This window comes from Momordica charantia, assembly GCF_013281855.1.
Source record: "Momordica charantia cultivar OHB3-1 chromosome 8 unlocalized genomic scaffold, Mcharantia_2.0 BLBB01000008.1, whole genome shotgun sequence".
In the NCBI taxonomy this organism is placed as follows: Eukaryota; Viridiplantae; Streptophyta; class Magnoliopsida; order Cucurbitales; family Cucurbitaceae; genus Momordica; species Momordica charantia.
Window position 1 is genome coordinate 1,470,786 of NW_028275166.1, and position 20,236 is coordinate 1,491,021.

At 33.7% G+C, this 20,236-nt stretch overlaps 3 protein-coding genes across 3 annotated transcripts; 2 read left to right on the forward strand and 1 right to left on the reverse strand.

Moving 5' to 3' along the window:
• The first annotated feature begins 2,534 nt into the window (after positions 1 to 2,534).
• On the forward strand, positions 2,535 to 6,962 carry LOC111005117 (putative pectin methyltransferase QUA2). The gene is made up of 9 exons (XM_022276508.2): positions 2,535 to 2,771; positions 3,315 to 3,997; positions 4,078 to 4,210; positions 4,400 to 4,640; positions 5,087 to 5,312; positions 5,407 to 5,579; positions 5,652 to 5,955; positions 6,060 to 6,195; positions 6,562 to 6,962. The coding sequence occupies exons 3-9, from the start codon at positions 4,079 to 4,081 to the stop codon at positions 6,721 to 6,723; spliced, it is 1,374 nt and encodes a 457-aa protein (XP_022132200.2). The 5' UTR covers positions 2,535 to 2,771; positions 3,315 to 3,997; position 4,078; the 3' UTR covers positions 6,724 to 6,962.
• Positions 6,963 to 11,012: 4,050 nt separating this feature from the next.
• On the forward strand, positions 11,013 to 14,464 carry LOC148209371 (uncharacterized). The gene is made up of 6 exons (XM_088127215.1): positions 11,013 to 11,516; positions 11,623 to 11,758; positions 11,893 to 12,004; positions 12,268 to 12,313; positions 12,399 to 12,675; positions 14,310 to 14,464. The coding sequence occupies exons 1-6, from the start codon at positions 11,331 to 11,333 to the stop codon at positions 14,384 to 14,386; spliced, it is 834 nt and encodes a 277-aa protein (XP_087983341.1). The 5' UTR covers positions 11,013 to 11,330; the 3' UTR covers positions 14,387 to 14,464.
• Positions 14,465 to 15,284: 820 nt separating this feature from the next.
• On the reverse strand, positions 15,285 to 16,797 carry LOC111004970 (protein PHOSPHATE-INDUCED 1). Its single transcript, XM_022276299.2, has 2 exons — positions 16,399 to 16,797; positions 15,285 to 16,076 (listed from the first exon to the last, which is right to left on the reverse strand). Exons 1-2 carry the CDS (start codon positions 16,711 to 16,713, stop codon positions 15,441 to 15,443), a joined length of 951 nt encoding a protein of 316 aa, XP_022131991.1. The 5' UTR covers positions 16,714 to 16,797; the 3' UTR covers positions 15,285 to 15,440.
• Between the last annotated feature and the right edge of the window lie 3,439 nt (positions 16,798 to 20,236).

The following is a 20,236-nucleotide window of genomic DNA, read 5'->3' on the forward strand; positions in this document are numbered from 1 at the left end:
CTCCTCATAGACATCATTTATTGATTTCAACGACAATTAAGTATTTTAATATTAAAAAATAATCATTATTTACCTAAAAATTTGGTACGTTGTATCAATTTTTTAATCTTAACCCTAAACTTAGATTACGGTTTTGACATTTGTACTCTCTATTCAATTTTCGGTAATTCGCCCACTAATTTGAATAAAAAAAGTAAAAAGGAAAAAGAAGTTTGAATTTAATGAAACCAAATTTTGTACAAATTATGTTTGATTAAGGCACAAAATAGTCCATTAAATAATTCTGTCTAGTGTTATTTTTGTTTGAATCCTATCAATTTTATTACAAATATATGTTTTAAATTCATTTTCACACATATAAAAATATTTTTTCCATATTTTTAAATACATATAAAAAAATTATAAAATTTATGCAATTAGAAGTTCAGGGTAGAAGTTGACATAATTTAACAAATTGACGATTAAAATTCATATTTTAGATATTATTTTTATAATATTTAATAGGTGCCTGTATTGGTTACCATTGGAGTTAGGAGTTGGGAAAGTGTGGGGTCCATTGAGCCAACTATGTAGCTCATTAATTCCACCAACTGAACCAAAAACCGCTCACACGCAAAATCAACCGATTTGCTCTTTTTATTTGTCTCTTTGTCCAAAATTGTCCCTCCAACCCGGCCCCACTCTATCTTCAATAAACTAAACAGTTTTACCTTTCAAAAAGTAATTATAAATATAGAAAAATTAAAAGCCAGAGGTTTATTACAACAGCTTTATATCTGTTGTAATAAAATTAAAAATCAGTAGAAGTAGACTAGTGGTAGTCTAATATTTTTTCTTAGAACCGTATTTAAAAAATAATTTGCCAACTTTTTTTTAAAAATGATTGAGGGGTCGATTTGAGTATTAATTGGACTTAATTTTGTAAAATGATTGATTTTTGTTGAAACGGCCGTAGAGATTTTTACTTTGCTTTTTTGCTAACTAGTGGCACCAGGGTTTAGTGGAAGATTAATATAGGGTAAAAATTGCTACATTTATCTAGCGAAATTTTCCTAAAAAAATACTATAAATTACTTGAATTAGTATCTCAATAAATTGAGGAAAAAGTTGAAATTTTAAGTTTTTATCCTAAATTTTCAATTTAATCAAACTTCACTGTAGTAAACTTGGTTAAGTATTCAATATTTTACCCTAAGTTAAATAATTGCTTGAATTTTTACTTTCTAATATAATTCCACCAGGAGAATCAATAAAACAAAAGTTCTCATATGCATTTAAAGACCATAAAATATATATCTAATACAAAATTGATAGTGTTTGATCAAGAATTTGACTAAGTATATAGGAAGCATGGCAACAGATGAACAAGGTGAGGTGAATACAAGTAAGGGGCCTACAAAATAGAATAAGCACTCCGAAGATGATCAAGTCAATAGTTGGTCGAGGCTAGAAGTCTGTACTTATAGGTGAAACGTCTGACAAGCTTCCAACGACTTTTCGGTAACTTCGAGAATTATAGCATGTTGTCGTAGATATTGCTTCAAATTTACGCATGCAAGAATTAACACAGGTCAGCTTGATCGACAACTCAAGCGATCAAGGCATAATGTGTTGGACGACTCAACTATATCTCAGGCGGTCGAAATATGAGATTCTGGTCTCTAGTAGTTCGGTCCGAACTACCGTCACTTGTGTGTATGAGTCGGCATACTAACTCTTTACTGTTGAGCTATTAGATGTCGATATGTGGTTGATGAAAAATCACCTCCAACATATAAAATTTTAGAGAAAAACGATATTGAAATTGTTGGTTTTTGTTTTTGTTTTTGTTTTTTTTTTTTTTGAATGGTGTGATTTTGGTAGAGTGATTTAATACCATGCATTAATCATACTCAAATTACGCAAAACTTTACTTTTATTGAAAATTAATGAGTTCTGAGAAAATTTTATCTTGTTCAAATAAGTGGGCGAATTAGCAAAATTCAAAACTAAAAAAAATGACAACAATTATCAAAAGCATAGAGTTGGACTAGATGAAATTGAAAGTAAAAAAAAATGATAGATATTGCAAAATTTACGATAAAAAATGATTTCTTTTCTTCATAATTTACAACAATTACAAATAAATAAAGCAAGTGACACGTCGGCATTACGTCCCGCCGACAGGAAAAAACCCGGAACGGTGGACCCCACTACAAACGTTTACTACTTTGTTTCTTTTACTGTGGCCGCTATAACCCTACTGCCCCACGAGAGAAACAAACACACAAATATGAAATGCTATCATCATCCTTCAGAAAATTACTCAAAAAGTGGTAAAATTTATTTTACTTCAAATAAGTGCAGGGATTTAAACATGCAATCTTGTAATTGTAAGAAACAAAAAAGTGAAAAATGAACTTGGGGTTTTGGGAAATGGTGTGGAGCCGACCCGTTGCGTAATTAATCAAAGAATCTATCCTTCTTCGTGAAATGGGCTGTTCTCTCTCATTCATTACGTGAAATATTCACTCATTTCATTCAATTGCATGTGGATTCATCGTCCTCTAAAGTTATAAAATACAAAAATAGCAGCTGCAGCTGGATCTGTGCACAATCTCCTTCTTCTACTCTACTCAACTCTGCCACTCCCACCGTTCCTTTTAATATTCAGTGATGAACTGAGGATCAAATTCGATTTGGTTGTTTCAAGCTATTCATAGTTGCCCCCTGATTTCTGGGTTTTGGGTTTTGGGTTTTTTCACTCCTCCGCTCTTTGCTCCGTCGACGAGGTATGCTGGTTCTTTCCTCCTCTGTTTCTCTCTCTTTTCACTCTGTTTCGAATTTGATTTGTATTTCAACTTGTGTACGAGACGGATACAGATGTGTAGTGATTGAGCACTGCTCTTTCATCTGCTGAATCTAATTTTCTTTTCTTCTGTTCTGGATGCCACGGATCTTACGTCGTGGATTGTATACAATCGGGATTTTATTTTTCCATTCATCTTCTTGTTTTAGCTAACGGCATTCAAAAGTTTTGTGAACTTTATGGGGTTTTGCTTTAAATTTTCGTATTAAGCTTTTGGGAATAGCGGAGATTTAACATGGTAGAGCTGGAGTTTCGTATCTTCGAACCCCGCGAAGTAATTTCTTCTCTAGTTAATATTGATAACCAACTTTTGGATATTGTAATTGTTAAAGCATTGATGAAAGATTAAATATATCGTCGTAATACATCATTTAGGTGTTGTTCTTCTCGTTGGTTCTTACTAAACTTGAGGGAAGAATTTTAAGTGACTATGCTCAATCTTCTTTGTTTCTTCGTTGAATTACAGTTTGAGAATGTCAAAGCCTTTGCACCGAGGAGCTTCTGGGGCAAGGATTTGTGAGGGCGGCCATGACTTGGATAGAGCTGAAAACGGAGATTTGGATGACAGAGATTTTTCAAATCATAGTGACATTTTGTGTAGGTTTCCATTTGGATTATCTTCACCCAAAACAACTCCTTCTAAATATGGTTGTCACGAGAATAGCTTCTTGTCTGATTCATTCATAGCGGGAACTCTAAGAAGTCGGCACAAGTTGGCCAAACAAATTTGGAACTTTAGCATACCGATGATTGTACTCGTAATTATCTTTGGATTATTTTGGTGGTCTGTATCCATTTCAATCAAATCCAGACTTCACACTGTTCGTAGTTATGATAAAATACAAGAACAGGTTGTTTTGTACCTTTCTGAATTGGGGAGCTTGCTCTTGGTCCTTCAAGGTTGAAAGAATTGGAATTCTGTTCTCAAGATATTGAAAATCACGTTCCCTGTTTTCGTGTTTCGGATAACCCTGGCTCGGGGTATTCTGATCGTTATTGTGCGCGGGAACCAAAGCAAAATTGCATTGTGCTACCTCCTGTGAAGTACAGGATTCCTCTTAGATGGCCCAGCGGAAGAGATGTAATCTGGTTTGCAAACGTAAGGATTACAGCTGAGGAAGTCCTCTCTTCAGGAAGCTTGACCAAGAGGTTTGTGTACATTAACAATTCTCGTCTATTTAGTCGGTATGACCGTCCTCCGAATATTAACAATAGTTTTGTTTTTACAGAATGATGATGCTGGAGGAAGATCAGATTTCCTTCCGTTCCGACTCTTCCATGTTTGAAGGCATAGAAGATTACTCCCACCAAATTGCAGGGATGATTGGGCTAAGAAATGTATCTAATTTCATACAAGCAGGAGTAAGTAATTCTATTTTTAGATCCAGTAAATTTACTATATTCTGTTTGCTGTCAGCCTGTTGTGTTTTCCCAATTAACTCAAATCATAAAGACTTATTTTGTTCAACCTTGTTCAAGTTTGAAAGAGTTGATGCGTGGAACTTTGCATTTTAACTATGGATGATCATGCTGTTCCTAACATTTTTGCAGATAAGAACTATTCTCGATATTGGATGTGGTTATGGTAGCTTTGGAGCTCATCTCTTTTCGAAACAGCTTTTAACCATGTGCATGGCAAATTATGAAACATCAGGCAGTCAAGTTCAACTAACACTCGAACGAGGTCTTCCAGCAATGTTAGGTTCTTTTGCTTCAAAACAGTTGCCATATCCGTCTCTCTCCTTTGATATGGTTCATTGTGCGCAATGCGGTATTGATTGGGACCTACAAGGTATCTCTCAAAATTTAATACTTCTCATTATATTATTGTAAGTTACACTTCTACATAAATCTTCAAAATCCAATATAATTTATTTTACATATCCATTTTTTCCAACTTACCACATATAAATCTTCCCTTTCGGATTTATTCTTTGAGGTGAAGAATCTTTTTCGAAAAATAGCTCAATAATGGTGGTGGCACAATTTTTCAACTTGTTAACATCACATCTTTTAGTACTTTCAATCAGTCTGCAAATTTGGTTGTATTCCTACTATGGTTTCTGGTCTCTTCCTCCCATCAAGCAAACTCATTTAGAAAGGCAAGCGAGTTCATTGTGTAAACTTTGTGTTATAGGCATGAAGCACGAAATACTTTAGTTTTAGAATCATGTTCTTGACTGGAACATGGATCTCAATAGCTTCTCATTGAACATATCAATTGATCGCGTTGTACAGATGGTATCTATTTAATCGAAGTCGATAGAGTTTTAAGGCCGGGGGGATATTTTGTTTGGACATCACCACTTACCAATGCTGAGAGCTTCCTCCACAACAAAACCAATCAGAAAAGGTGGAACACTATTCGTGATTTTACCGAGGGTCTTTGCTGGGAAATGTTGTCACAACTAGAGAAAACCGTGGTATGGAAAAAAACTAGTGAATCAAGCTGTTATCGTTTGAGGTACACACCATTTATAGAGATCAATTGCTGATCATAAAATTTGTTAATAGCCAAGTTATCCTGATCTTTTGCTATATTCTGCTTGCAATTTTAGGAAATCTGGTTCAGGTCCATCCCTATGTGGTAAAGGGCATTATGTTGAATCTCCATATTATCGACCTCTCGAAGACTGCATCGGTGGAACAAAAAGCTCTAGGTGGATTCCTGTTGAAGAGAGGACATGGCCTTCTAGAGCTAACTTAAACAAGAGTGAACTTGCAGTATATGGTAATAATTTTCTTCTGATATTGATGATTATGTTACTAAGGATGAAGATTTTAACTTAAATGTTTTTATTAGGTGTACAATGGGAAGAATTTGCTGAAGATTCCATCAAATGGAAAATGGCTGTCAATGATTATTGGCCTCTTATGTCGCCACTGATATTCTCAGATCACCCGAAGCGACCCGGGGATGATGACCCTCTGCCCCCATATAACATGCTGCGTAACGTGCTAGACATGAATGCACGGTTTGGAGGTTTTAATTCTGCCCTGTTGGAATCTGGCAAGGATGTATGGGTCATGAACACAGTTCCAACTACTGGATCTAATCACCTTCCGTTGATTGTCGATAGAGGCTTTATCGGTGTATTACATGATTGGTAATGCTACCTTGTCCGATGCCTTTGGATGCGAAGAACGCATTATGATTCGAGCATAGTTTACCTGTTCCTTCCTGTTTATTAATTTATTTTTCCCCTTTCAGGTGTGAAGCATTCCCTTCATATCCTAGAACATATGATATGGTGCATGCAGAGGGTATATTGTCCCTTGAAGCCCTTCGACATCGGTGCACCATGCTAGATATGTTAACTGAGATCGACCGGTTACTTCGTCCCGAGGTAACCAAATAAAAATTTAATGATTAAAACGCTATACTTATAATATAGTTGGGTCATTGTTTGGGTGGATACATTAAAGTGACAAAATAGGATTCCCAAATCTTATTCTTCATCATCATATCATATCTGCTAGTAATTTTGTGTGTAAACTTGAAGTTTTTAATTAGCAACTAATCTTAAATGAACAACAGCCATTCAGGTAATCAACATTTTGATCTGCTGAGATTCTCCAACCTACCTTCCCTTCTGTTTAATCTCTCCCTCTGTCAGATCTGAAATCACTCTAATTTCTTCATTACATCAAATCATCATGTTAAATCAGATGCTGGTTTTTATGTAAGCTAATGTCTTTATGGTTGACTTCAGGGTTGGGTGATAATACATGACACGACAAATCTCATTGAATCGGCTAGAACGCTAACGACACAGCTGAAGTGGGATGCCCGAGTTATCGAGATCGAGAGCGACAATGACAAAAGCCTGCTGGTCTGCCAGAAACCATTCTTAAAGAATATAGCAACTTCCTAGCCTGAGAAATGTATTATTGTATCAATTTTCAGAGTGTTGAAAGAACCATTTGAACCGAACACCTTCACAACAAGAGGGCATCCAAAATTTTGAAAAGAAGGAAAAAACCTGAGGAATCATACGGAGGATCTAACTACAAGGTTTATATTTATAGAGTCATGTAAAGACAATAGCAAATTGTAGAAAATATATTGAAAAAAGAAGTTAAATTTACCAAATATAGTGGTAATTACATCATAGATTCAAATATTTGCAATGTTATTTTGCGTGGTTGACCATTTGATCTGATCCAATCAGCTAGTGCATCCGAACCAACTCGAAGTGGTCGAAAACCCTTTTGTCTGACTTACGCATTAGAGGGAGTGTGTTGAGTTTAATATCATACCCATGTACTGTAGATCTCTTGTGTGTGCAAATCTTCGTCGGAGTTCGGATCCAAATCCTACGTCAACAATTAATTTACGCATTCGGGCTCGTGTAAACTAAAAAGAATTATTCTTTTTCCTTGTTTAAGAATCTGTAGGCAGAAGAAGATACCCATGGAAATAGTTGCAAATCCAACTCATGGCTGAAAAGGGGACAGAAAACGGATTAACCCACGTTAGGAAAGCAACTGCCAGTTCATGACTCAGTATCAATTATATACAATAAAACAAAAACAAATGGAGTGACTAACAAATAAATTTGAATATATATATTTCTTTTTCCTTAGTAGCTGTCTTCGTCCGTCCATAACAATGTTAGCAAACAGAGAGAATACGACCATTGAAATCCTAAACTTTACACATGTGGGAGACAAAGATATGAATTTAAATATTATTTTTCGTCTCTCAATTTTCACATTTATTATGTTTTGATTCTCATACTCTCAAATATTACGTTTCAATCCTTCAACATATTGCATACAAATTTATTAGAAATCCCACGTGACTTCGTGTGGGTGGACTCGTGAAGTTGAGTTTCATATTGGGTTTGAAAATAGTGATTTAAGAACATTAATTTTAGTTAGGCTAAAATTACTTGCAAACATATCATAAATGTAGTTTTATTAAATAAATCAAAATTCAACGCAAAGTATAAAACTTAGAGACTTAAATAAGATTTAAACTAAATTGACCCATTTTCATTTTTGTTTGACCTTATGTGACCTGTTTATTTGGCAACCAATTTACAGCACATCAACTATATATGGATGTCTACTCATCTCAAGAAAAAAAGGTTACGGTCATCGATTTGTTAACTCGTCGATAAAGTGTTAATAACATGGACCAAATGGACACATCTTGGAAGTTCAAACACTAAAATGAAGTTTAGAAGTTGACCAAAATAGAATAAAATTCAAAGTCGAGATCAAGACGAGATTTAAACCTTTCAAAGTACAATAATTATAAAAGAGAAAATATTTAATTTAGCGACTCAATTGAGATTTAAATTAAGCTAAACATAGAGGAAATCTATGTAAATCCAAAGCATACACAAATTATGATGATGAAGATAGAGGAGATTCCATAAAAAGTTCATAAAGCTTAGCCACACAGCAAATGCGGTTCTCAAATCTCATATGGGTCATGTGCATGTGGGAATACATATAGACAAAATAATGGCCTTTCCATCAATGTCATAAACTAATTAATCTAGCTATAATATCAGATAAATTAATTAATCTGTAATTATTAATTTTATCATAAAAAGCATTGAATACCAAAATGATTGAGGATAATGATTGAAAAGTACGTGGAGATATACGAGCCATATATCTTTATATAAATTAAGATTAAAGAATCCAATTAGCTTTGGTGGAAGTTTTGTAATATACGATTAAAAACACGAGTCAACCAAAATATAGCTCAACTGATTAAGAAATTTATCTCCAATAAAATTCCGTGAGTTCGAATCATTGTCCAATGTTATACTATACCTAAAAAAGAGAATGAAGAAAATGGTCAAAGGAAGTCAGAATTTAGATGGAAGTCATGTTTGGGTTATGATAATTGAGCCACTAATTAACTTGTGTGCACATGCAATAATGAGCGTGATTGAAGGCTTTTTGAGGGAATTCATATGTGATTCGTTGCTCTGATTTGTATTCAACAACTCTAAATCCATGCTTTTGTAATTTTTTTGACCTTCATCTCCTTAATTAGCCCTAAATGTTGGACCAATCTCTCCTCATTGTGTTCATGTTTTTTTTTCTTCAATACAACCGAGTCGTTGTGTTCATGTTATGCATGGATTCGAGTTAGTATGAAAATGACGATATAGGAGTTCCAATACAGGACATGATGTTCTAATACTATTATTTTAAACATGTTAAATCATCAATTAACCCAAAAACCGGTGAGTTAGGGTAAATTTAATCATATATAGATATCTCAATACATCTAAGACAACCAACCAACGCATTAAAATTTTATTATCTCAACTACATAATTAATCCACTACCATCCTGAAAATTTGAGTATCAGTTATTCTTATTACTATCTCAAAGGTCAAAGATTCAATCACATATATATAGTCGTTGAAACTCGAAAAGAAAAATAGAACCTAAATTAACGGCATCTTTCTATAATATATTTTTTCATACTCCAGGTTATCTTGGTTTACTTGATTTTTATAACAATACACCAAATGGAACCAATAATTTTCAATTATTTTATTTTAGAACCGAAAAAACAAGTTTTATTTTATATATTGAAACCAAACGGGTGGATTTTGTTTTTCAATTTCCTCGTATTTTGCACCAACAACTTCCTATAGTTGGAGTTGTTTGTTTAGTTGACAAAATTAGGTAAATTTGGTCATGGTTGCTGTTATTAACCTAAACAAATTTTTGTTGTCATCAAAATTCTAAAATACATTTTGTAATCATTATCTAATGACCTGATTAGCTAAAACACAAACCAAAACACATTTACACAATAAATTTGCTTACGAGTTCAACTTCTCATATGCTAAAAATTAAACGACGAAATTGAAAAAGTGGGAGATGTATTGAGATAATAATTAAAAAAAAAAAAGTTTACCATCTATTATTAGGGAAGATATTGTTAAGGTTTACTTTCATGATGTAACATTTGGTTTACAGATCATATGAGTTAATTAATTAAAGAATATGGGAGCATATAATTCAGAAAGACCAAATCCAAAAGAACATGGATAAAGATAACAAATTTTTGGAAAGTAATTGATGGAACAGCATTATCTTTATTGGAGAATGGAGATGGTGGGATTATACTATTTTTTCCTTTGACAGAGTGGACAGTTTTGTTGGCCCATTTCTAAGTTTTTATTTAATTTCAACTAAGAGAGAGAAAGAAAGAGAATTATCCAGCTTTCTTTAGAAATTTAAAACTAAAAAAAGTTAAAATACCATTTTAGTCCCTCCTTTCTAATCTTCTTCTATTTCAATATGTGTCTTTGAGATTTATCTTCGATAAATCTTTAAAATGATGTTTTTGGTTTAACTTCTGGAGAGAGAGAGAAAAAAAAACCACAATAAGCCTTTCTTGAAATTTTGATAAATATGTAGTTATTTTTTTAAATATAAAAGTTATTATCATTTTAATTTTGTTTGAATTCAATAAATTATTGGGGTGAGGAATAGACAATAAACTTTTAAGATGGTGAGAGATTCATTTATCCATTGAGTTGCACTCGAATTAGCTATTATTATTGCTAACTTGAATGTAGTTATGTTTGACCCAAATGTTATGAGTCTGAATCCCTCACCTCACATGTTGTATTCGAACTTCAAACTAACTGTAAACATGATAATTTTTTTTATGGGATTTAACAAAAGGAGAATTTGAACCTCTTACTTTAGATAGATAAGTTAACATGTATACTTGGACCATACTCATATCAAAATATAGGAAATATATAAACACAAGAACAACAAATCAACATTTAACAGTTAATTTGAATTTAACTCAACGGTAATTGACATATGTCTCTAACCAAGAGTCATGAGTTCGATGGCTAAAGTTACCAACTTGAGCATAGCTTAGTCTATCGTTCTTCTCTTTATCGCGGGATAGAGCAACTTGGTAACTCGCAGGGCTCATAACCTTGAAGTCATAGGATTAAGGCAGGTCGTGATTTCGAATTCTCATCTTCATGTATTGTACTAAAGAAAAATCTAATAGCTAGAGTTATTAATAATTAACTTCACCTAAAGGTCGAATATTGTATATTTGAATTCTAGCCTTGCAGGGCCAATATGGTAATTTAACATTTGAAAAAATTTGCAAATATAAACCATAATGAAAACACATCCCAATTACCGGCGCCATAGTCTCTCTCACAGCTGTTAATTTATGGACATTGCGAGAGGCCAACCAGACCAGAACCCTTTTTTATATTATTATTATTCTTCAGTTGAAAACCCTGCAAATTAAATTCCTCTGCACCACCCTCCCATGGCGGCCTCGAAGAAGACGACATGACGATCGAGCTGCTTTTCATATAAAATCTCGACCATACCAACGAATACTCTTCCCTCCCTCCGCTGTTTTTCGTTGATCAATTTCTTTCATCAATTCATGAAGAACCAAGATCTCCGTCAGCGGCGTCGATCGTGTAATTCCCGTAATTAACTTCCGGCGGCGATGGCTGATTTCTCCCAGTTTCCGCCGCAGTTCGGCGACACGACATGGACCAAGGTGTTCGTCGGAGGCCTCGCTTGGGAGACCCAATCCGAGGAAATGCATAGGTTTTTCCAACAGTTCGGAGAAATTCTCGAAGCTGTTATAATTAAGGATAAGAACACCGGAAAATCAAAAGGCTACGGATTCGTAAGTTTCTTCTCCCCCTCCCCGCCCGATTCCCTCCGAATTCACACATTTTCCGTTCAATTTTTTTAATTTTAGCTTTTTTTTTTCTTTTTAATTTTATTAATAGGTCACTTTTAGAGACCCTGAATCCGCGAGAAGGGCATGTGCCAATCCAAACCCAATTATTTGTGGAAGAAGAGCAAATTGTAACATCGCCGCCTTCGGCCGCCCTCGGCCGCCGCCGTCATTACCGCAGCCCGGAGGTTTTTTTTTTCTGTTTAAATAAAATATTGCAATAATTATAGGGAAAGTAAATTTTTGATCAATGGGAAACTAAACTTTCCTAAATTTGATTAATTAGTTAACCTTTATGCTTAATTAATTCTCGATTTTGCAGGAAGAAATCAAATTGGCAACCCCCAAAGTACAGCTCCGACTGCAGTGTCTTACGGCGGATTACGGCCGCTGTTTCCGCCGCCGCCACCGCAGGTCATTTTTCCACCGTATAGGTACGTGGGCTACACCTATTATTCCTATTCTATTCTTAAAACTCCCAGAAAATTTGAACTGTAAAAGGGAAAAAAAAAATGAAAACATAATTGCATGGTCCTGCCAGCGAACAGTATCTTCGATGGTGACCATGTTGTGAGGAAAAACAATTACCTCGACAAGAAGTCAAATGTCTGTCCAATTTCAGATGAGAAAAAGGAAAAAAAAAAAAAAAAAAGGCTTCGCCTTATCCAATTCTTATTCATTTTGTTTCTTTTTGCAGATACCGATCCTACGCTCCAAATTACACAGTTCCTTACCACCACCAAGTTAGCTTTTTTTTCATTGCACTTTTTGGTTTAACTTTAGAATTAAATGTTGAATTTGAATTTAAAAATGGTTGGCACTTGGCAGGCAATTTATAACCCACAACTTCAACAACCCCAATTGTACCAGCAAATGGCATCGCCATCTTCTTCTTCTGGAATTGGGTCCCCATATTATTATGGCTATGCCTATTCTTCTTCTTCTTCACAGCCACCTCTAAGAGGGGCATTTCCCATACATGGCCCTTCTTCACCATCATCACCATCATCATCATCATATTTTCCTTACTATCAAAACTACTCCCACATCAATCAGGGCTTGTTCTACACTCCAATGCAGCAGATCATTACCCCCAGTACTACTGGTAATAATTATTATTCATGATGTTATTACATTTTGTTTCTCAATTCAATTGATATCTTTATTGGGAATTTATATAGTAATTGCATGAGGCCATGTGACATATTATATATATATATATATATATATATATATATATGTGCATCATCATCATCAGCAATGTGGCTTCATAATAATGATGAATCATGGGATATATGGGTTTGCTTAGAATTTGGGGTTATGTTTGATATATATGTTATCATGTCTGATAGAGGCACATGGGTTAGCCTGAGGCCATGTGATGGATGAGCTGTCTGATGGGTCATGCCATCATATATATATATATATATATATATATATATATATATATATATATATATATATACACCATGAAAATTGGTGAGTGGGAAAATAAAGTCATGACAGATTGGAAATTCAGCAGCTCAAATATTAGTGACTCCTGCCTTTCTCATTCTCAATTTTAGGTCATTGGGTCACATAAGAGGTTGTTTGGAAGTAGAGTTTAAATTTTAGTTTTTGTTTGTTAAAATGATAAAATATTAGCAACCAAAAAAATATGTTAAACCGGATAGGAAAAAACTTACTAGGTCTTGGCGGGTGCTAATCTAATAATCTAATTCTATGCTAACCATCAATACAATAATAAAAAGATTGATAGCTCATTTTTTTTTTTAAGTTATCTGGTCAAACATTTAATGATGGTTAGCACAAGATACTCACCGGTGAGGATTTCATAATCATTTCAATTTGGTTTATGTTTTTATCACATATATATATTCTTTTGTTTGGTTAGATAGTTTTTATAATCATTTTCAAAATCTAGGTGAATTTTTGACAACCAAAAATGTAGTTTTTTTTTTTCAAATTTAGCTAAGAATCTTTTAAATATGTTTTTGAGAGGTTGGTGAAAAACTATGTAAAAAACAAGCCTAATTTTTAAAAAGAAAAAAACTAAACACAAAATAGTTTGGGCCTAATAATAATAATATGTTGAGTGAGATGACTTGTAATTGATTTTTAAAATTATTTTCGTTGATCGAATGTTTTTTAAAATTTATTCTTCCTTTGAAATCATAATTATTGGTAAACAATGACTTTCAGTCCATATTATTAACAAGTTATTTAATCAAAAGCAATTTTTAGAAACTATTCCTAAAAATAATTCTCTAAGGTGTTGTTTTGAGAATGATATTTTAAAAAATTACAGCTCACATTTTAACCAAAATTTTTATCTTTTAATATTCAGAAACTATTTAGATTTTTTAAAAATCTTTTTTGAACCCAGCTAGCTTTATTTATAAAACAATTCTAAAATTATTCCACATAAAAAAACCCTTCAAAAAAATTAAGTAAGTTGAGATATGGGATGTGTTGTGTATGGAACCATAATGAGCTTAAAAGTGAAGAAAAGTAAAAAGATGAACAAAAAAAGAAAGATTATTAATAATACCAAAAACTCAATTAACTGTCATCGATTCATCGTGAATATATCTTCTGCATATTTCACGAGTAATAAAACTTTTTTAGACCTTAGAGATTATTAAAGTGTAGAGATATAAAAATGATATTTTAAGAAAAAGAAAATATATGTTGAAGATGAAGCAGAAGATTTTATGTATATTTTGGATATAATTTCAGGTTGGCAGAGTCCACAGCGTACTCCAACGGAGACAGAAGCTGGGGCCAGTGGCTCCAACAGCCCAAATACTTCATAGAACCATCTTGTTTATAATTTACATTGAACTATTGTTTTAATATTGTCTTTAAATTTAATATCATCATCATTTTTTTAAGTCCATTTCGATAGTTGACGTATGGATCGTGGATGTTCCATGAAAGAATTTAATGCAATTACCTGCTTTTCACTTTAAACTTTCATTTTCGTTCCATTAATTAGACTTTAAATCTAAATAAGAAGAATGTTTTTTCAAAATTAAATTATAATATTATCCATGAAACTAATGAGTACTATAAAATTTCCACCAACAAAATTAATTAAGGATAGAAATTTTAGAAAAAAAACCAGATAATCCCCAAGATCAAGTAGGTAAACCACAAAAATAGCAACAAGCACCGGCCAATCTTCAAAACAATTAAATTTAAGATTTGTTTGATAATTATTTTATTTGTTGTTTTCTGTTTTTAAATATTAAAATTATAAAGACTATTTAAAAGGAAGAAAAAATTAGTTTTCAAAATTGATTAAGAATTTGAGTGATAAGATTTACAAATGAAAATGTAAAAAAACAAGTTTAATTCTTAAAAACAGAAAGCTATAAACAAATCAATTATGAAACGACACGTTAATTAATTGATTGAGAATATTAATTTTATCATTTATTTTATTAGGAAAATGTAACAAGACCAAAAATGTAAGAGTGGAGTTAACTCGAACTATAGAAAAACAGATGTTAAACCTTTTTCATGCCTCTAATGTGGCCTATGGTGGCCCCACCAAATAGTCTGCCAAATATGATGAACAAGATTTATAGGAATTATTCTATTTTATTTGAAGATTAAAGAAAAGTGCCATTTTATATCTATAAAAAAAATAATAAATAAAAGAGAAAGCGGCATTATCTAATTTTTTTAAAATGGGGCAAAAGAAGAAAATATCCATTTACAGAACCATTTATTATTTCTGTTGTCAACTTTTTACACACGCATATCTTATATTATACCACCATATGTACAATGTCACGTGAGGAACCACCTCCCGTTTCTCTTTTTCTCTTTCTCTCTCTCAAACCTGCTAAAATCCCCCGCGGGTCAAACTAGCGTAGAGCACCGAGAAGTCGAAGGATCGAACAACGCCGGCAACAGATACTTTCTGTTTCCGACGCCGGCGGCGTTATAACTCGCGCCGCTGCTCTCGTCCCGCAGCAGCTCGCCGGTGTATCCCGGATAAGCACCCTTTCCGTACACTCCAGTACACGCCGTCGCCGCCTCCAGCGGCGCCTCCGGCGACCCCAGAAAGTAGCCGTTTCCGAACGGGTCCGTGGCAGTTCCGGCCAGAAGAGTTGCGATGTTGACTATCATGCCGTCGAGTCCGACGTCGGCGTTGGGCGGCAGGAGCGGCGGCGTCTGTGGGCCGTAGATGGGCTGGTGGAAAGGCCAGGCGCATTCACCCGGGCATTGACTCGCTGAGTTACCGACCCAGATGAAGGGCGACGTCGTTTTGCTGTCAGAACCGTGAAACCCGCAGTTGCTCATACAAAATCCCTCCACGGTGACGTCCTCCGCCGTGAGGACCAGAGCCACGCCGCCGTGTTTCGAGCCGGCCCTCCGAGAAAGCCCCGAAATTTGGGACTTCTTTAAGATTTTTCCGATGGAGTAGTTTTGGTCTGCTTCTTGGTTCGCTAAAACAATCCGGGCGTTTTTCTTGCCGGCTTTTTTCATATAAACCTTAATGAGAAATTAAATATTCAATAACGCATCATTTTAAGTTTACTAATCTAAAATAGTTTAACTAGAGTAGAGGTTAAAATCTTTGATCCTAAAAGAGCTTAGTAACGTGTGAACTAATTTTTTTTTCTGCAGTCAAATTTGAACCTTTGAAATATAGAAAATTTGTGGGTTAATCAGTTTAGTTATGTTCCATGATTAACTAACTAATTAAATTTTGCTCTTGTTATCAACTTTTGAACTTCTGTAAAATGTAAATGCCAAAAATAAAGCGGGAGTGTTACTAAAAACTTTTGGGGGCAAAGAGGTAAATTCAACAAACCTGGACAGTACTCCACCAGCGAGACACGGACGGAGCGGCGGCGGCGGCGGCGGCCACATGGCCAACTGGCGCAAGCGGATTGAGGGAGAGCAAAAAATCGGCCACAATGGCTTTCTGAGGCGCCGTGAAATTACCATACCAGAGAACGGAAACAGGAACATCCCCTTCAAGAAGAGCCCCATTATGGTAACTAATGGCCATGGCCGGCGGCTGATACAAAGAAGCAAGCTTTCTCGCTCCAACCCCCAAATCCAACAGATTGAATAAGGCAAAGAGAAGAACAAGAATCGAATTTGGAAACCCAGAGAAACCCATTTTTTAAATTAATTAAAAAAAAATCAGTTGTAATTTTTAATTTTGAGAGAGTTAAAAGATTTTTTTGGGGGTGAAAGGAGGGTTCTTGTAGGCAGTATATATAGGTGGGGCAAAGAAGTTGGGCGGTAGCTTTCGAGGAAGTTTTTGAAGGCTAAAAAAGGGGGATTAAAGATTTAAAACTAGAGTTCACGAGAAGTTGATAGGATTTAAAGTTAAGTTAGGGGGAAGAATCTAACATTTCTTTCTTTATTTTTTCAACGACTTTTGGGGGCTCTCTGTCTCGTAAATTGACATGCATGCATGAGTCAATTAATTATTCGAGAAATATATACATACGTGTACACACGGATTCATACATATTTTTAAATGAGATTATTTTTTTACCTAAACACTATCCACACATAACGAAAAAATCACTGTCCAACCCAAAAATTTAAGTTAATGAGTTGGATAAATTTAATTTATTTATATGGATTCTAACAAATCTAAAAAAGCTTAAGTTGATGGATGAGATAAATTTAATTCATGGATATATCAACCATTCGAATTTTCAATATTTTGATTGAGGATATATATTCTAACCAATAAGTAATGCTACAATAGCAAATGTTGAAATTTTTTACATTCTTTCACACGCTTAGTTATACATTTTTATTTAATTTTTTCTACCTTCGTTGACAAATGTTTCGAGATTCTTTTTGCTAAATTTATGATTTATTCAACTTGTTTTTAACACATAGGAGCAAATTTAATAGACAATCTTTGCTTAATTTTATTTCATTTTGAATTCTTGGAAATTTAAAATAAGAGATACGAAAAAAGCCTCAATTTGTGTGTCGTCGTTCTTGGATCGATTGATGCTTATTGGTTACTACTTAAAATTAGGAGATTGGGGCAACTAGAATATTTAATAGGCTAGGCTTCATCAAATTCAAAGTTTTATTAGTATATTTCAAATGTTACACGCTTCCAAATTTTTATAATGAAATAGTTTGTACGTCACAAGCAAAGGCTACGTGAATTTAAATTGGTTTATAGCTAATCGATATCTGTAATTCATGCTTAAGAAAAGAGAATTTTGATTATTTAAACTAGAGGAGGCCAAATAGGCTATGTTAGAGAAGTTCTGATCTTTCCAGGAGTAGTAAAAGATTAATCAATTCTCATGGTTGATATTTGTTAAGGATCTCAAATTGAAAAGATAAATGATCTAACAAGAGTGCATAATATAGAAGTGGATTACTACTCTCTTTCGTTGTCAACTGATTTTGATATGTAACTTCATAAATATTAATATGGTATCAGAGTTCAAAAGTTCAAACGATGATTTGGTTAAAAAATGAGATTCGTTTGAGATTGGTGAACACAAAAAAAATGAACCATTTGAGAAGGTAAAGAGATCTAAAGCAAGGGTTTATAATATAAACGAGATATTTATCTTCTTTAACAATTGGTTTTTAGATGGAACCATATCAATATTAATAATATATGACCATTAAACTATATTTTTGTAGGTAACAATGGACATTGATGTCCATTGATATAAGTGGTATAAGTATATAATCAAATCATTTATTACAATTCTAAACTTCAATGGTTGAATCTTACCCTATTGTTTATTTTTTCTTTCTCTTTTCAATTAAACATGTGAGGTGAGGTGGAGATTGAATCTTCAATCTTTTGATAAAAATATACAAACTTTAATTAGTTCAAATTATAATTTGGCCATCCAATATTATTGAATTAAAAAACATAGTATAATTATATCAAAATAATTGGTGATGGGTTCAAAAATAGTGAAGAGGGTGAAGTGTGAGAGGAGAGGAATAAGATTGTTGATATAATAATTGAAGTTAAATGGAGAGGCAGCAGAGGTGGCATAGAAGAGAATCTGTACGTTCCAAATGAGGCACTTCCCTTTACTTCTTTTATCTCTCATCAATGATCTATAATTTAATGCAACATCAACGTAGTTCAACTGATAAAAGTATAAAGGATAATGAGTTTGCATGAGAGCACTTGCCGTTGAGTTTGTAACAAATGCAAATAAAGTTCCATATTAGTTAGGAAATGGACTAATCTATGGTATATAAATAAGTATAATTATCTCCATTCATACGAAGTCTTTTAGATGAAACCAAAAATAACTTTTTGATTTTGATTATAAAAAGAATGAAATATTAACACAACACAGCAATTAAACTAACGAATAATGATCTACAATGCATCACATTTTATTCAATTAGACCATCTCTTGCAATACCAACTAGAGCACAATTTAACTGGTTAAGACATATATCCCTAACCAAAATGTTGTGGGCTCAAATTGCTACCTCACATGTTGTTTTACACTATCTTTTGCCCCGATTAGTCCATACCAAAATAATCATAATTTATTAGTAAAATCAAATAGTCAATTTAATTTTCTTAAAAGAAAAGAAAAAGTATTGAAATCTGAAAATTTGAGGGGGTGGCATATGGGAAGAAAATTAAATAAATTAAAGGAGTGGGTATTGTATTGGTGTAGGCTTTATTTAATTTATATGTTACATGTTATATTATAAAGTTTTGTTTCAGGGTTTCACATGGCAATGGAATTGCTGCGGTACACCGCATTCGGACAGACAACACTCGATTCTATTATTCGTCGAAGGCTGTTCTGTTCTGTCGGCCATTTCATTCTCCCAACACAACACACCCCACAAAATGCTCTTGCTTCCTTTAATTATTATTTTAATTCAATTACACACACACATATATATATATTATATATTCCCTACCTTACCCAATTTTAAACCATTTCTCTCAAATTATTCTAGATTCATACAAAATAAACATAAGAGTTTGAATGTAAGATTATCACTGGAAGAAAGGATTTATTGACTTAGGGGCATAGGCATGCTGGAAGTGTATAGTGTATATTTTGCATTAATTTATGAAGGTGGGTTATGTTGGAAGGGGTTTATTTAGTGCAATAATGGAGCTGTGAGAGTGTGAGGTTGGGGAGAATCTACATTTTGGTATTGATTGGAATTGGACGAGTAGAAATGGGGTGAGAAGAGTGTGGTTGAATTGTAATTACTGGAAAATTTCTAAAATACTTTTTCTATTCGTTGTCTGCTACATTAATATCATATAAAAAAGACAAAATCATAGTATTGAATGGTACTTTTTTCTGCAATTAACAAAAGGCAAATCAATATAATCCAGGAAAAAAAAAAAGTCAAGATGAGAAATGGGAATGGGGTGGCAATGCCATTCACTTGGGGCCGGCCAAGGCCAAGGTGAGACGGTAAATCCCAACTACATTCCACCATTAATGAAATTCATTTGCCTTCTAAAGTTACTAATTGTATATTGACATGACAAGATTTTTACGACTCCAATTTCCACATGATAATTAGATGCATTAATAACTTCTATAAAAATTAATGTGCCTCTCCCATAAAATAGTGTGAATTCTCTCACCCAAGAGAGCAAGATAGATTGAGTTTTACCCCAAGTTTTTTATTGGGGTAAATTC

Coding starts and splice junctions, on each gene's coding strand:
- LOC111004970 (XM_022276299.2), bottom strand. CDS start 16,713: ATGGGTTTCTCTGGGTTTCCAAATTCGATTCTTGTTCTTCTCTTTGCC. Junction 16,077..16,398: donor GCTGGTGGAGTACTGTCCAG/GTTTGTTGAATT, acceptor TTTCTCATTAAG/GTTTATATGAAAAAAGCCGG.
- LOC148209371 (XM_088127215.1), top strand. CDS start 11,331: ATGGCTGATTTCTCCCAGTTTCCGCCGCAGTTCGGCGACACGACATGG. Junction 11,517..11,622: donor AATCAAAAGGCTACGGATTC/GTAAGTTTCTTC, acceptor TTTTATTAATAG/GTCACTTTTAGAGACCCTGA. Junction 11,759..11,892: donor GTCATTACCGCAGCCCGGAG/GTTTTTTTTTTC, acceptor TCGATTTTGCAG/GAAGAAATCAAATTGGCAAC.
- LOC111005117 (XM_022276508.2), top strand. CDS start 4,079: ATGATGATGCTGGAGGAAGATCAGATTTCCTTCCGTTCCGACTCTTCC. Junction 4,641..5,086: donor TATTGATTGGGACCTACAAG/GTATCTCTCAAA, acceptor CGCGTTGTACAG/ATGGTATCTATTTAATCGAA. Junction 5,580..5,651: donor GAGTGAACTTGCAGTATATG/GTAATAATTTTC, acceptor TGTTTTTATTAG/GTGTACAATGGGAAGAATTT.